The sequence below is a fragment of the Lutjanus erythropterus genome, chromosome 18, assembly GCF_056507025.1.
Source record: "Lutjanus erythropterus isolate fLutEry1 chromosome 18, fLutEry1.hap2, whole genome shotgun sequence".
NCBI classification, from domain to species: Eukaryota; Metazoa; Chordata; class Actinopteri; order Lutjaniformes; family Lutjanidae; genus Lutjanus; species Lutjanus erythropterus.
The window spans coordinates 5,799,994-5,816,177 of NC_139334.1; the positions used below are offsets into that span (position 1 = coordinate 5,799,994).

The 16,184-nt window shown below is 40.5% G+C and overlaps 1 protein-coding gene across 2 annotated transcripts in view; it reads left to right on the forward strand.

The window, feature by feature from the left end:
- The first annotated feature begins 3,312 nt into the window (after positions 1–3,312).
- The window catches only part of fndc5a (fibronectin type III domain containing 5a), a 42,553-nt gene continuing 29,681 nt past the window's right edge, over positions 3,313–16,184 (forward strand). The window contains exon 1 of one of the 2 annotated variants that reach the window (XR_014772281.1): positions 3,313–3,774. Coding sequence is in view for 1 of the 2 variants with exons in the window: in XM_084742359.1 (XP_084598485.1) it covers positions 3,624–3,774 (151 nt within the window). In the remaining variant the exon portion in view is untranslated. The remainder of the gene's footprint in view (positions 3,775–16,184) is intronic. The other variant, XM_084742359.1, reaches the window with a different exon arrangement.

A 16,184-nucleotide genomic window follows, 5' to 3' on the forward strand; every position in this document is an offset into this window, starting at 1 on the left:
GATGCGTCCCCAAACATGGTTTCACCTGAACCCATCAACAGCGGGGACCATCTCGGAGGCCGGCAGGGATCAATGAATTGAAGATGTCACCTCAGACAGTGTGCCTCCTGCCTGGTCCAACACCTGGAGTAAATAAAGAAATGAACAAACAGCTCACGTCACTACTTTGGTGCATTAAGTAACAGGACAGTGGAGCCCTGCAGTGTGCGAGACATTTATTTGTTATTTCATTATTTGTTCACTTTCGGTTCAGCACCTGCCCTTGTGTTTTGGTTTGCATGTGCATGCATACTGCACTGTAGTAACTGTACACATTACATTTTAAGTTATTTTTTACCACTTAAGTTACTATGTCAGTTGGATGTTGTTGAGCCGTGCAGTGTACAGTGTTAACAGTGTATATATTGTAATAAGAATAATTCCACATCTTTATTATGGACCTACAATAATTATTTCATTATCATTTAATGCACTTTATGTATTTCATTTATATATTTGCATGTTAACATTTAAGTGGCTTCTTCGTGTCCCCTTGCCTAAGAGTTAAAGGGATAGTTCACCCAAAAATGAAAATTCAGTCATTATCTAGTCACCCTCATGCCTATTGGAAGTCAGGTTTTTTAGTCTACAAAATACTGCTGGTGTTTCACAGGAAAACCGTGTTGCAGAATCTCCCAAGCAATGGAAGTAAATGGTGGCCAGTTTTTAAATGTAAAAAAGAACATAGAATTACACCATACTGCTTGTCTGGTGTCATCCAAGTCTCCTAAAGTCCCAACATGCCAAGTTGAGTAACAAATGTAAAAAATGTTACTTACACCTTTGTTATTAGTTGCTATCTGCCATGATTGACAGGGGCAGGTATAACAGAAGTTAAGCGCAAGAGTAGAGTGAAAATCCTGCCGTGAAACTGTGAAGTTGGGTGTACTTTACTGTCTTGCTGTGTTGGTGTTGATTAAAAGAAGAATAAAAAAAGGAAAAGAAAGAGAAGCCTGGGAGAAATGGAAAACGCTAACAACCAAGAAAAGTGTTGCAGTTCTATTAGGCTTTATTCAACAGGTGATGCTAAACCTAAATAGATGAAGGAGACATTTTAAATTTTCTTAACTTAAATATTTGACTTAGGTGAATGTTTAAAAACATCGATGAAACTGAAAAAAAAGTGCTGAGATGAACAGTTGGGCAAATAGCTGATTTTACAGCATAGTAATTTTACCATACAGAACCAGCAGAGTTACTGATCTACCACTGACTCGATTGGTTAGTTTGATTGTCTTATTGTGCGACTTTGGTGAATCTGAACAACCTTTGAAAACACTGAAGTCACACAATATCACAAACTCGTTGATCAAGCAAGCGGTAGTTGCGCAACTCCAAAGTTTTGTGAGGTAAAATTGTTGTTTTTGCCAAAGGAGTCTGGTGGTTTTGGAGAGAGTAATATTTGCCTTATATAAAAAATTTCCTGACAGCAGGTAAAACAATGAAAACTGATAATGATTTTTTTTTTAGTTTGGCCTTTTTTATGTGGCTAAAATATGTTTTGCTGTTGAACTTGTTTGCTTAATTCCCTACATTAACACTACTGCGTCTTCAAAGCGGGGGTGTGCCGACCGTCATCTACTGTTATGCACTGACTATTGATAAGAACCTCATATAATCCCACTTTATATTATCTAAATATCACAAAAAATGTGTCTCCATTATGAATTACTCAGACTCTTATCTTAATGCCATGGCTTCCCTTAAATTTGTCTACACTATAAGTCAACATGTGCTGGTTAACAGTGGTGTGTAACAGTCACAGGGACACTTTCATGCAGCAGTTTTATCTATGAGTGTTTTTACATTATCACTACTTGAACTCAAGAAAAGGGTTTGATTATTTCCTCCACCATTGCCGCTTACGGATAAATGATTGTGGTGTTTGGTACAGTGCAGCTCTAGTACAAACTCACTTACTCTCCCTCTCCCTCACTCACACACACACACACACACACACAGATGGAGGGAGAGCAGTAGCCTACAGGAGAATGAAGCATGGGGAAAAAAAACAGCACAATAACCCTTCCACAACCACTAACAGTGTTCCTCTGAAGCACGTCAGAGGCAGCGGGCTATGAATCGGGGTGCACAGCGGGGTGAAGAAAACACTTCTTGGGGACACAGCTAGGGGACAGTGCTGGGACTTCCTACACACACTCACACACATATATCCTGGGGAGCTTGAAGTCCACAGAGCGCTGCAGGGACACCATCAGGTACTGTACGCTGACTTTTATCCACTTCTCTACCCGCTCTCTGAAACAATGTGACGATGAGGGGGGGCTCAGCTCAGTGGGAACGTCGAGAGGCACGTGTTTGTTTTGGAAATGGAAAAAGCAGTTCAAAGCAGAGACTTTATCTTTGCACAAGCGACTGTTTGCGTGGGCCAGTGTATGCATATTTAATCGAGGAGTGGGCAGCAATAATTCAGAGTACCAGCTCACCAAGTGGGCAAGTACAACAGCAGGAGGATGAGAGAGAGGAAGAAAGGAGAGGGCTTTTTGTGACAAGTGTGCATTTGATCAAGAGAGAAGAAGTGTGTATTCTAAATTATTACACCTGTCCTGTTGTTGTAACGTGGATTGAGAGGGTAAAAGACAGAAAAAATGTTGGAAAATGATTTCTAAACTAAAATAAAGACTGTAATTATTGAGCAGAGCAGTGGGATCGTGTAAAGCATAGAAAATCCTTAGTTTCCTCTGGAATTGCATGTTTTTCAACATTTAACAATTCATATTTTTTTAGATCAGGCCTGTAAATTTAGAAAATTCTCAAAGTTTCATTTTGAATCGTATGTTTTCAGTATTTACTGATTCATATTTTTGGGGGGTCAGGCCTACAAGTATAGAAAATTCTTAAAGTTTTGTTTTGAATTGCATATTTTTCAACATTTAACGATTCATATTTTTTGGATCAGGCCTGTAAGTACAGAAAATTCCCCAAGTTTCATTTTGAATTGCTTGGTTTTTTTTAACATTTAATCTTTTTGTGATCAAGCCTGTAAGTATAGAAAATCCTTAAGTTTCATTTTGAACTGCATGTTTTTCAGCACTTAATGATTCATATTTTTTGGATCAGCCCTTAAAGTGTAGAAAACCTTAAAGTTTCAGCTTTTTTTTCCCCCAGCATTTAATGATTCATAATTTGAGGGATAATTTAGCCAGCTTGTCCTGACTGTCTTTCAGCCTTCCTGCCTCACTGTAAAGCCTTCAGGAGTCAGTGTGGCAGCAGGCAGGGACAGTCCAGGCGCTCATATACAAAGCCAGCACGTTTCACTCTGCAGCAGCAGCAGCAGCAGCCGAGCGGTGCTGAGGCTGAGCACCACCTCCAGCATCACCGGCAGCAGCAGCAGCAGCAGATCTGGGAGGGTTCTGGAGCGCAGTTGGAGGAGCGACGACGCAAACCAAGCAGTCGATGATAATAATGCTCACCGGGCTGGCTGCTGGTGGCTGGTCGGCTGCTCGGGGACGATGGTGGAGGCTGTTGAATGAGCGGAGGTGTTGCTGCTGAGGAGCCGCCGACACACGCCGTCGTTTGTTCCCCCTTTTTGCAGTCGAGACGATACGCATGAACTGACGTGAATGCCGAGCAGCACCAGTCCGCCGGTTAACGCAGCAGCAGCTCCCCCGGCCAGAGTAAATGGGACCACCGCACGTCGTCCGAGCGTTAGAAAGATGGAGAGATTTTTCCTGCTCGTCCTCGGCTGTCTCTGCGTCTCTCGAGTCACAGCGGGTAAGTTTGTGTTCATGTGCAATTAGAGAGGCATGTTTTCCGAGGATTGTGGAGCGGCAGCGAGCTCGCAGAGAGTGATGCTTTATTGCCAAATGATTAAACCAACCGTGGAGGCATTGCAGAGGCATGTGTGAGAAACACTGCTGTCTGTGTTGTGTGTACAAGCTTTAGATATTAAAACGGTGTTGTTGGGAGACGTTGCGTAGTCTGTTGTATTTGTTGAGAGGCTGTGTGTGTTGGATACTACAGGCATTTCTGTGTTGTCATCTAAACAAATATATGAAGGGTTACAACAGGGTGGTGTGAGCTGTTCACATCTGAGACAGTTGACACAGTGCGGCTGAACATAACCATGTTGTTTTCTGCAAAGCCCTGTGTGTGTGTGTGTGTGTGTGTGTGTGTGTGTGTGTGTGTGTGTTTGATGTGAGCCAAGCTGACCTTTGAATCTCATTTCAGGCAGGTACTATAAACTGCTGCACACACACACACACACACTTCCAAGCTCAGTGTTGACCAATATTAACCAACACATCCTCACACCTACATGACAGAACAGGTCGATTGCCAATTACTGCCAAAACTACATATATTACTGCTGGAGAGAGTACCGGCAGCGACAGGCTTACCAGACCTTAACTGTGTTATGTAAGTCACATGACATGGTTTAGGTTTAGGCACACAAAAAAGATTGTGGTTGGGGTAAAAATGTACAAATGTTACATGATGAATAATGAAACTGAAGTCACTCAAAACTTTAATAAATACACGTTCACTTGTAGTTTCTCACAGGACTTGAACCCTGGTTTCCTGGTTCCATATGTGGACTGTTCTGTTCTCATCCCTTCGGCATCTGATACTGAAGCACAAGCTACCACGGCTGTATCTGTTATAGGCAGAAAGCCATTTTTTAACGTGGTTAACACTGTGAAACTTGGTTGGTTAGGTTAAGAATACCATGATTGGGTTTACAAACAGTGCAATATGTTCATCAAGTGGCGTCGCAAGACGAAAGTCACATAATGCATGTTACGTTATGCACCTTCAACAACATTTGGTTTTCACATGGGACATGATCCCCCCCTGTCCTGGGTGTAAGTCCTGTGTTTTACATTGACAGCTCAGTATGTCTTATACAGCCACTGATGGATTTACATTGAAGTCACTTGAAAAGCCTGGTGCATCGCTTTCTGCCACTCAGTTTGAGTCCCTGAGGGCAGGTGACAAACTGTTGTTTCGTGAAGAGTTGGTAATGAGAATGGACCAAATCTCTCAGCACCTCACGATTTGATTCAGTTCCGATTCAAGGCTCATTTATACCTCCTTAACGTATGAAAACAGATAGATCCATTTCAAGTGATATAAGTGTCGCTGCCCACATACTTACATGAAGAAGAGTCAAGAGTTTCTGGCAAAAACAAAGATGGTGATGCTGGAAGTTGTAAGATGAATATATTTTCCAATACTTGAGGATTTTTAAAACTTCTTCGTCATGTCCTGTGGCCATATCTCACTTGAACTGTTGGCTACATTGCTACACTGCCCCTCATGACTACCACTGGTACAGCTTTGTTTTGTTTATTTCTGTAAGCTTTCAGAAAACGTGCAGAAATGCAGATGAAATGAAAAGGCTCTGCTCATATGTGTGTCTAACATTTCGCATGAATGAGCCTTCAGTGGGCTACAGTGCGATTATAAAACAATTACTGATGCATTTTGAATAATGCAAACTGAGGGAAAGCAAGCAGCAGACAAGTAACGTAATAAATAAATGCAATAAATGTACAGCACTGGTTACAATACTACTGAAGAAGTAGACGTGTTTACCTCTGTTACGTCACCATCCAATTAGTTCAGCTGTAAGAAACATACTGACCAGTCTTATTAAATTGCTAATGCCAATCATGATGTAGAGAATTTCCAATTGATGTTTCTGCATTGATCAATAATCTTTCAAGAGAGAATCTCAATGCATCTAAGAATCATTTTTTTCCTCATTCCTACTGATCATTAACGTAAGGCTGCATCACACAACACACTCGCCAACATCACATGTAAACATAGATCATACATACACACGCTCTTTCATAAATGTGTGTAAATTCACATGGTGACTGTGCGACAGCAGCTCTTTGAAAAAGAAAAAGAAACGTGATAAAAAAAAAAAGACAATAGTTTCAAATGATCAAAACAAATAAAATCAACCCAGTTTCAAATAATAAAATCAGACATTACTAGAGATTACAAAACATTTGTATCTGCAGAGTTGAAAACCCGACTGTAATGAGCTGCTTCTGGCCACTGGAAACACATGATTGGACTGCTGAGGAGCGACAGTGGTCCTCTCTTATGGATCCATGGAAACGCCACTGATGCGTGCTGTGCCTGTGTGTGAGTGTGGATGTCCATACTGTATGTGTGCATCTATAAAACATGCTTTTAGAGTCGATACTACACACACACACACTCACTTTGACCACACCAAACCATACACACACACTCAGAATGCACCTCTGGTTCACTCAGCATCCTCCCACTCCTCAACCTTTCCACTGACGAAGGATCACTGAGCTGCACGCACACACACATTTATACCCCTATACAGTTTACTGACACACACAAATTACTGCACACTCTCTGCTCTCTTCTACAACAGAAAACAGTGCTATTTTCATACTGTAAAAAGACTGTATTAGAAAGTGATGGTCAGATACTTAAAGCACACAGGATGTCTGCTGGCAGGCAGTGGGATGTTTATAATGGAAGCTGACACTTGATTGTATGAGCTCCAGAAGTGGAGAAACAAAGAAAAGAATGTAATGTCATTAAAAATTATAGAATGCAAGGTAGTTTTCATGTTTTTACATGTATTTAAAACATTACAAATTGTTGTAAACCATTAAATCTTTATATAGTGCTTATAAATGCTAAATAGTGGGGTAAAATTAAGGTATCATCTGATCATTTGCACCCACTGATTTGCACAATTATACAAGAACAAAAGTTGCATACATAGTAAAACAAACAACAAACAATGATTAGCCGCCACATTCGACAACAACTCTATGTGCAAGGGTGGAAAGAAAAACTCATGTCAGCTCAGAATATAAAGATATAGGATATATCAGATGATATCAAATATTGATGAAACGTCCCTACCCAAGGTCCATTTAGTAGCTTTCCTGATAGAAGATGATCTTCATCGGCTACTTTGAGCATCAACTTCAAAGAAAACATAGAGGAGACGTCTGGATAAAAACAACCTTTCCCGTCGTCATTTGAAACCCTGTTAAACCAGCTGTCAGTTCGTGTTCATCAGTCCCTTCTTCCATTGGTTGAGAAGTCCTCAAAGTGCTCGGAAGGGATGATCCCAGACATGGAAGAAATTTGCCCCAAAAGAGCATTGAAGGTCTCACCAGGATTAGCTTGTGGTGGATCTTAATCAAATTTATTTATATAGCCCAAAATCACAAATCACACTTTGCCTCAGGGAGCTTTACAATCTTTACAGTATGTGACACCTAATATCCTGTAGACCCTGTAAAGTTTACTGTTGACTTATTATCTTAAGGATTTTTTTTTTGTTTGTTGTATTGCAGTTTGGTTAGGTTTAGGTAGAATTATTACATGGGTAGGTTTAGGAAAAAGATCTTGGTTTGGGTTAAAATAGACCATTAACCATGTGTTAGAAAAGCTTTCTCAAAGACAGTTGACTCCTCCCATGTGCACACCCCCCGCTGGAGTTTCCTCTCATTTCTCCATTGTATCTAATAAATGCATTAAATGCACCAAAAATTGCTGAGAAAAAATGGATATTTAACCATCTTCCGTTCATGACAAGTGAATAAATTTAATTTGCTGGTGAAATGACCCAAAGCTCAGCTGATAAATGGACCTTGAGGTGAGATTCCTTTGTCGGCTGCTTTACTCAAGGTCAAGAATAAATTATGCACCTTACTCAAAAGGTTTAGAAGATGTGAGCAATTCAGAAAATTGCAGACAAAAGTTTAACTGCATCACTTTTGGCTTCACCATTTATTCAGTTCAAGTTTTCATCTCCCACTTTATTTTAAGACGTAGTCAGACACCTGCACCAGGAAAACCAGGCCAAATCGATGGCGAGGCGGAGAGGTGGACTGGCAGGAGTGAGTGGGTGTGCGCTATGGGACCATAAAACTTACACTACGGTGACGTCTTTACTGCGTCTGTGTTTATAGTGACTCATAAACAGTCGGTTGATCCTGGGGAAAGGAAAGGTAATGTTTCCATTTAAAATGTAAATTGACTCTCTAACACATTCATCTAAATGAGGCCATAAATCCTCGCAGGCAATTTTCCCCAGTCCCTAACAGTTCTGAGTTTGGAGAAAGTAAAAAAAACTGAAAATCAATGAATCAATCAGCGAATTGAACAGTGATGTAAGCCATGCAAAAGCTCCAGGCTGTTCTGTTTGTTTGAAAGACGCTTCTGATAATGAGTGAAGAAAGCAAAGTCTTTCAAGAGCTTGGAGGTTATTTTTTATGCTGTAAACCAAAAGAAAATTCAGGAGATTTTGGCAACCACCTGCCAGGAGATAAATCCTCTGTGAGTACAGTATATTATGTGTCAAATGTTAAGCCATCTAACATCCATAGAGAGAAGTTAGAGGCCCCAGCTCTGGCAGCCAAAGTTTGTAAAAGCTGCCCTCTTCTCTCCTCTCTCACGCCAAATTATCATCAAACAAGAACCAGACTTAGACTGTGAATTTATCATTCAGAGAGACCAAATTAAAATGAAAGGGATAATTGGATTAATTGAAGTGGGATCGTATGAGGTTCTTATCATTAGTCTGTATATGAGCTACAGTAGATGGCATTTAACACACCCCCAGTTTGGAGACGCAGAGAGGAACACCAGCATGGACGATAAGCCGTGCAGTGCTGTGGAAGTGTCCCCTTAAAAAAATCAGTATTAGGTAAGGTGTTCATTATTTTTACAATATTTTCACCACTTTACTTTGCCAAGAGAGAGCCAGTTGCTGATCTACCACTGCCTCTGAAGAGACCAACATTTGGCTGATATAACATAATATTATAATAATATAACAGTGGTTTCCTGCAGGAAAAGGTGGCCTGACAGCAAAGTAAAGTGATGAAAATAGTCTAAATACAGTGTACACTTACACAGATGTAGATTTTTTTATGCAGACCTTTCTTAAGTGGTTAAATTAACATTTTGTTTCTGACCTTGTACATAGCACAATATTTCTTAGCTTCTGTACTGGTGCCATTTTCTACTTCTTCAAACTGGGGGGGTGTCAGCCAGCGTCTGCTGTAGGTAATAACTCATACAAACCCACGTCAAATAATCCGAAGTCACCCTTTAATGTTGTTTCAAGATTCAAGATTTTCTGTGCCATTTATCTCACACACAACAGTTTCTCAAACACATTTCAAATACTTGTTTATGCTTTAAGGATCGTTGCACAACACTCTGCATTATTCATTTAAAAAACACAGCCTTCGGGGGTCTGCTGTTATTGTTTCCAGATGGCAGTTTTGTCACGTGCGTGAAATAAGATGAGTGATCGTCGCTGAACAAATGAAAAGTCCGTCATGGTGTCAGAGGATCAGCAGACAGAGCGGAGGGCTCGTGCTCATGGTCTCACACAGTCACAGTGACGTCATGTCATTAGTTTCACTGTACACACTGGAAACAGCAGCAGAGTGTTGTGGTGTATTTTTAGTCTTCTAAATGCTCCTGCCCCGGTTTTATTCAAATGTGCATCCTTAGACCTGCTGGTTATGTGGGGCAGCCTCCTGATTGGAGGGCTGAATCATTACTGTTTCCTCCGACTAGGCTCTTTAACAGGGCACGGAGAGGATGGGAGGTGTGTGTCACGGGGGGATGCAGAATTGCAGGAGTGCATGTGATTATCTGTTCATTAGTTTCCCTCTAGTCAATTGTGTGAACACAATTAGCTGTTTGTAATTATGAGCTGTTTGTAATCTTGTTTGCAAGTTTTTTAAAAGCAGTTTACTGCTGCACTTTTGTTTCAGGAGCTTATTACAGAGCAGTCACAGTTCACCCGATAGTCAGCTTCCTACAAATATGTTGCATCAGATTAGTGGGGTGCGACGGGGAAATACCTTATTATGCTGCAATTGTGTGTAACAATTGTGGAAATACAGTTTGTTTCATGACGTTCGCTGACAGCCTTTGTTTATCTCACAGTACTATTTATACCATATTATTTACAATAAGACATATATACACACTGGCAAGCCACCACTACACTTGACAGCAACTGAGAAATTCTACTCTTCATTTAAGCTTCACAGCTTCAGTGAACACATACAGTAAAGAAGGCTGCGCCTCATAAATCCACCAGTCCACCTCACCCTTCCTTTAATGAGCAAAGCAAGTGATAACAGCTCTTTGTTGCTACTTTTTACCACAGAATTAGAGGGTAGTTTTTTTTTCTAAATGTGCAATGAATGAAAGCCTCGGAAAATTAAGCTTGAAATTTTAAAAATGCATGTACAGGATATTATACTTTAGGATGACAAAGTTTCTCATAAAGCATCTACAAAAATGAAAAAAGTAAAAACAGCTGATTTTACCAGATCATGTTTTAACCGACATCTCTGCTGTGGGCAGGGATGTCAGAATCAAAATCAGTATCAGTTCGAGTCGGTGGCTCTCACTTTTTTTCTGGCATTCCCCACTCAAGAAGCTGAAAAAAGTTCATGCCCCACATCCCACGTTTTTTAAAATCATTACCAATGATACTAGAAGCAACCAATATATTTGTTTATAAAAAGATCCAAGTTGAATTTTAGTGAAATAAAGATCAGCATTATAGCATCAGTAAACTCATTTTTGTTTCTGATTATTTTAACGACATAAACGAACTTGGCTACCTCCATGTTTTTCTACTGCTCATCCACGCCACACCTGCAGTTCCCCTACACTCCACCTGTGGGGCCCGACCCATGGTTTAATTCTATGTTGTATTTATAATTTGGAATTGTATTTTCACCACCTTTACTTTGAAGTCAGACAGTCTGTTTAGACAGGAGACTGAAACCGCCATCTATGCTGTATTCAAAGCCACCAAACTCTTTGACACAAACAGCAGTTTTACGTAGAGCAGCAAATATTATGTTCTGCGAGGTAAAATTACTGCTTTTGCCAAAGAAAACTGGAGCGGTATAAGTTTGAGTTCAGCTCCCGTCATTGAGTTGGTTTAAGATCAGATTAGGCAGGAACAGAGAGATTTTGTTGCACCCATTTGACATCTAATGTGGGTTTTGTTTGATTGATTCCCAGAACAATGAATCACTTTCAGAATAAATGTTCAAACACAGCCACATCAAATTTAAAACTAATATCAGGGAAAATACTTTATAGATGCTTATTTATATGTGCAGAGGAACCTAAATAAAATAAAAATTATAGTTAGAGGGCTATTGTGAATTGTGTAAGTTTTTATTATTGTGTCACACTAAGACACCCCAAAATCATATAAGTCAGATTCAAACTGCTGCTCATAATTTAAAACAATACTACAAAAGTCTGAAAAAGAAATAAGAATCTGCATTTGAATAATTTAAGGCTGTCTACAACAAAATTCACAAATCACTGACAGAATGTGCTCTGTGTAACAGTCCATCTCGGCTTCTTTTCAAGCCAACCAGTACTGCGTACTGAAGAATATTTCAGGATTTTGTCGAGCCATTTCATGAGAAATGGACACTCAGTCATCACAGTTTGTACAATTCAAAACAAAATGAATCACTATCCACTTCTCCCAAATCACACAGCTCACATACAATCTGTTTTCTTCCTGAATATCTGTTATTCTGCCAGCCTCGCAAGCCAGAGGAAGAATCGGCTCTCATCAGTGCAGCTATACTTTTGATATGAATATATGTCCTTAATTTAGAGATTTCTTCAAAAGATTTTTCTTCAGATTTATAGATATATGTATGTTGTCGGTCTGTTTTTGTTGTGCAAGTGTATGTAAATCTGTGTGTAAATACAGAAGGAGCTTTAAAATACAAAGACAAGATAGAAAGAAAGCTTGACTTGACAGAGCTGGTGTATTTCTGGAACACAGAATCGGGGCGGCAAGACAAGAAAAGAAAAAGACATGTTTGAGAATTTTGTCCTCCCTGCTTGTGTCAGCTGCCCAGATAATCTCCCTTTATCTTTCTCGCACCCTGTCACGTTTTAATTGTCACCTGTCTTCTTATATAAGCGTCAGTGCCGCTGAGTGTTTGTATCAACAACATACAATAGTGCTGCTGCCGCTGCTCTTTCTCTGGCACCTGTCTGTCTCGTCTTCATTTCAAAAAGCCTCCTCGAGCTCCTCTTTCAGAGATCGCCAATGGCTCGGCGAGACGCATATGAATGATCGTGATGGCCTTGTGGTTGATAGCGAGGGCTCATGTGTGCTAAAGCTTTCAGATCTCATGGCAACACCAGGATTTAAAAAAAAACAGCAAGAGCTACATGGAAAATAATTTATAATAATAATAATTTAATCTTTTTTCCTAAGAAAATGTTTTTAATGTAATTTTTCTTGGAAGCCTTGCTTGGATTTTGTCAGTTTGGCTCTTTTTTTTGTTGAAAATGGAATGAGACAGGCTTTAGAGGACAGATTGGTGCAATCATCTGGACAACGGGCCTGTGGGAGACAGAGATGGCGATGCCAAAAGACTGACGTGGCAGCGGCTGCTCGCTGACGCAGTCTGTCGTCTGTCCAGTATCGTGTCTGTCATGTCACCATGTGTGCAGGTGGAGGAGGATCGGAGCTGCCGTTTTGAGGGTAATCAATGCCACGGTGTAAAGGTGTTTGTGGGTCACAGACTGTTTGTGTACATGAGTTTGAGTATGGGATTTTCAATTAAAAGCGTATATAAAACCTGTACAATTAAAAACTTGCATTTTTACTACTCACACCTTTATGGAATGAGCAATGATAAATTTCACCCTGTACTACATTTATCTGCTTGTGTGTGTAGCAACTCATTTACATACAGAAACACTCCCTGAATGGCATATAGGGTCAATATCATTCCCAGCGTTAATGTAGCGTTACTTGTTGTGGACAAAAGTACCAGCAGAGAACATAAAGATGACAAACATCAGGGACATATCAGAGACTGTAGCATCTTGAAAGCTTCCCAGCATGCACTGGAGCAAAATATTTATCAAAATAAGTCGCATTTTATTTGTGTTTCTGCAGTAGTGCTGTTTTTTTTATTATGACAATGTGCGTGTGACAATAACGGGCACAGAATCAGATATGTGACGCTGATCGGCCGGTTTTCAGCATGACCGGCCCTGACCGGTTGACCGGCCGGTTCCAGTCTCTCTCTACGTCTGTAAGCTAAATCACCTTGGTACTGTAGCCTGTCGTCAGACTGGCCTTATAAAATTTAATGACATCTTCATGAGAAGTCCAGTACCACTTTAGTTGAGGTCGAGGGTATTATTCATGACACCATTACGAAATAAAGAAATACAGTGTAATGACAACTTCATGGCACATCCAAAATGTAGCACCTCACTCTAGGTCATGGTCAGTTTATTTATGACACACTTACAAAGGCAGACAGTTGAATGTCATGTTAAAACATAAAACTTAAGAGTTTCTTTAAGTCTGATAATGTCAAGTTGTCATGTATTTTTGGTTAATGTCAATATAATTGTCAGCGTAATTGTTGAAATGACACTATGACAACAGTCATAAACATTTAGTAAGACTCCTTCATGTTTATGACAGTTGTTATGACATAGTCATGACAGTGGCGGTCTTATCCACGTCCCATCACATAACCTGTTACCAAGCTGGCTTGTGTGTCTGTTGTGCGCAGTCATGAATATTTAAACCTTTATGCACAAGAAGAAATTGATAAATCAGTTTCAATGCATAGATATGAGCGTACATGTAGTTTAAGCACAAGAACTGTGTGCAGGCACTTAGATTCCTCTCTCAGTCCTCCTCAGCAGCCCAGCAGAGCTTAAAAACACATTTTTTTATTTGGCGCTGGGCAGTCAAATCCAGGGGGGGTCCAGATGGCGTGTTTTACATTTGAGCAGTCTGCAGCACAGGTAGGCCCTTCAGGAGGTTACCTTTACTAACTTCACCAACACACAGACACTTTTTCTCATTTGTCTCCTCTTACGAAAGTTTTGTCTCCTGTTGCAGATGTTGTGTCTGACACAGATAAGCCAGGAGAGCATTTTTTATGCTTGTGTAAATGTAAACACCTACACATGTCAAGGTGCAAACATGTGTGTGTGCTTTTCAGTGTGTGTGTCAGTCAGTTGCGCATGATCAACCTTTGCGCCGGGAGCTGCGAGTCTGGTTTGGGTGGGGGGCCTCAGAGCTCAGTCAGGGGCCAGCAGTCAGTCAAACAGCATGTGTTTCTCTAAGGGGAATAGAGACAGATGCAGAGATGAAGGGAGTGATGGATAGAGAGAAAGCAAATGAATTTATGCAAAAAGGAGAGTGTGAGTGTTTGAGCCACAGGAGAGAAAGACAAATCCAGAGAGAGAATGCTGGTGGCAAAAGGAGAGAGTGAAACATGGAGGAATCACAGAGATAGTATTATTCACGCTCTCCCTCTCCACCTGCCTGTGACACCAGTCCTCCCAGGCTGCTACTGTAGGCGTTACTTCACCAGCTGTCCCCAAGTCCTCAGCAGGGCTCCACAGAGAGACGCAGACACAGAGAAGCTTCAGTGAAAGACAGACGACAGAGGAAAAGTTATGTATCTGCTCTAATATCATATTCATAACCTTAAATCAAGCTGTGAGCTCCGTTACCGCTATCAGCTCATCCCATATTACTGCTGTTTCCCTGCCTGCTCTGTGTGTGTGTGTGTGTGTGTGTGTGAGTGTGTGTGTGTGTGTGTGTGTGTGTGTGTGTGTGTGTGTGAGTGTGTGTGTGTGTGTGTGTGTGGGGGGGGGGTGCAACTGATGTGAGCGTAGATTTCATTAGCAGTGGGCTTGTCAAATAATCAGCCTCACGGCGCTCCTCCCTTGCCTTTTTGAATTAGCTGGCTTGCATTCTCTCTGCTCACAATGCTGCATTGATTTTCATACCCTGCCTTTTGACATTTAATTAGAGAAAAGTGTGTGTGTGTGTGTGTGTGTGTGTGTGTGTGTGTGCATGTGTTTGTGTGTGTGTGTGTGTGTGTGTGTGTTTGTGTGTGTAGAAAGATTCTGTTTTGCAATCCTTCCCCCGTCTCCCCACCTCAGCATTCTTGTGGCCAGCAGGGTTGGAAAATTCATTTCCTATGAGTAAATAACTCATTTCTCTACAAAGGGACAAAAAGACCCTCAGGTGTGATTATTTGACAACACTGCACAGATGCACAATGGACCACAGAGAACGCACAAGCTCTATTCGACATGCAACACATGCAGAAAACATTCACACTCCTCAGTCTACTCACGAAACAGGGAATGGTAAACAGGGAATGGTTGCAACAGGGGACCATTGAAACAAGTATTATTTCTCTAATACAAAACATGCAAAAGTAATGACATCATATTGTCCTGACCTTTAAAACAGACCACACAACATTATTTTTTTATTAACATAAACATGTCTTTTTGGGGTGCATAAAGGGATAATTAACAGAATTTTTTTCACTGTGACAAAAATCAGTTTTTCAAATAACTGTAGTTTTGTACAATAAATAAATTTTTAATGAAGCAATAGAATATGATTGTGTGTGTTAGCATCATTAACAGTGACACGGTCATTAGTGAGACGCTTGAGTTCTTAAGTATCACTGAAGTGCCAGTAATGACGTTAAAGCTCACCTTGAGTGTAATAATGCAATTATATGACAGGTGAGCCACAAAATAGAAGCTATAATCAAAATGTTTCATATTGTAGGGAAATTCAGTCTCAAAATAAAAAAACAACCTTTTTGCTCAGTCATATCAGTAATGAAGCCTAGTTTACTAGTTCAGCAAGTAGGTCACAAAACTGTTTGCTCTCTGCTTTGTCACACACAAGGGAGACCGTGCCCAGGGGTGCAGTGGAGGCAAAACCCCAGAAAACTCAATCTACCCCTTTCTTCAGAATGAGGCTGCGAGTTTGCACACCTATTTTCAGATCAAATGTATCAATCAATTAGGGGAAACAAGGTGGGTAAATTACCCAGTTAACCCACCTCTGTATTTACCAGAACACCCCTGGGTGCATCTGTATCAGATGGGCGCTGTGGCAGCAATCTAACAACACCGTAAATTATGTTCATTAAAGAGAAAAGTTGATTTAATCATTCTGTTAATGTTTCTTCAACTGCTGACAGAAATTCAGTTTATATTGGCCAACTGCGTTGACCAGTTGCATAATAAGATTTGGTTGATCAGTTCCACATAGTCTCTGATTAATTGAGAATAAT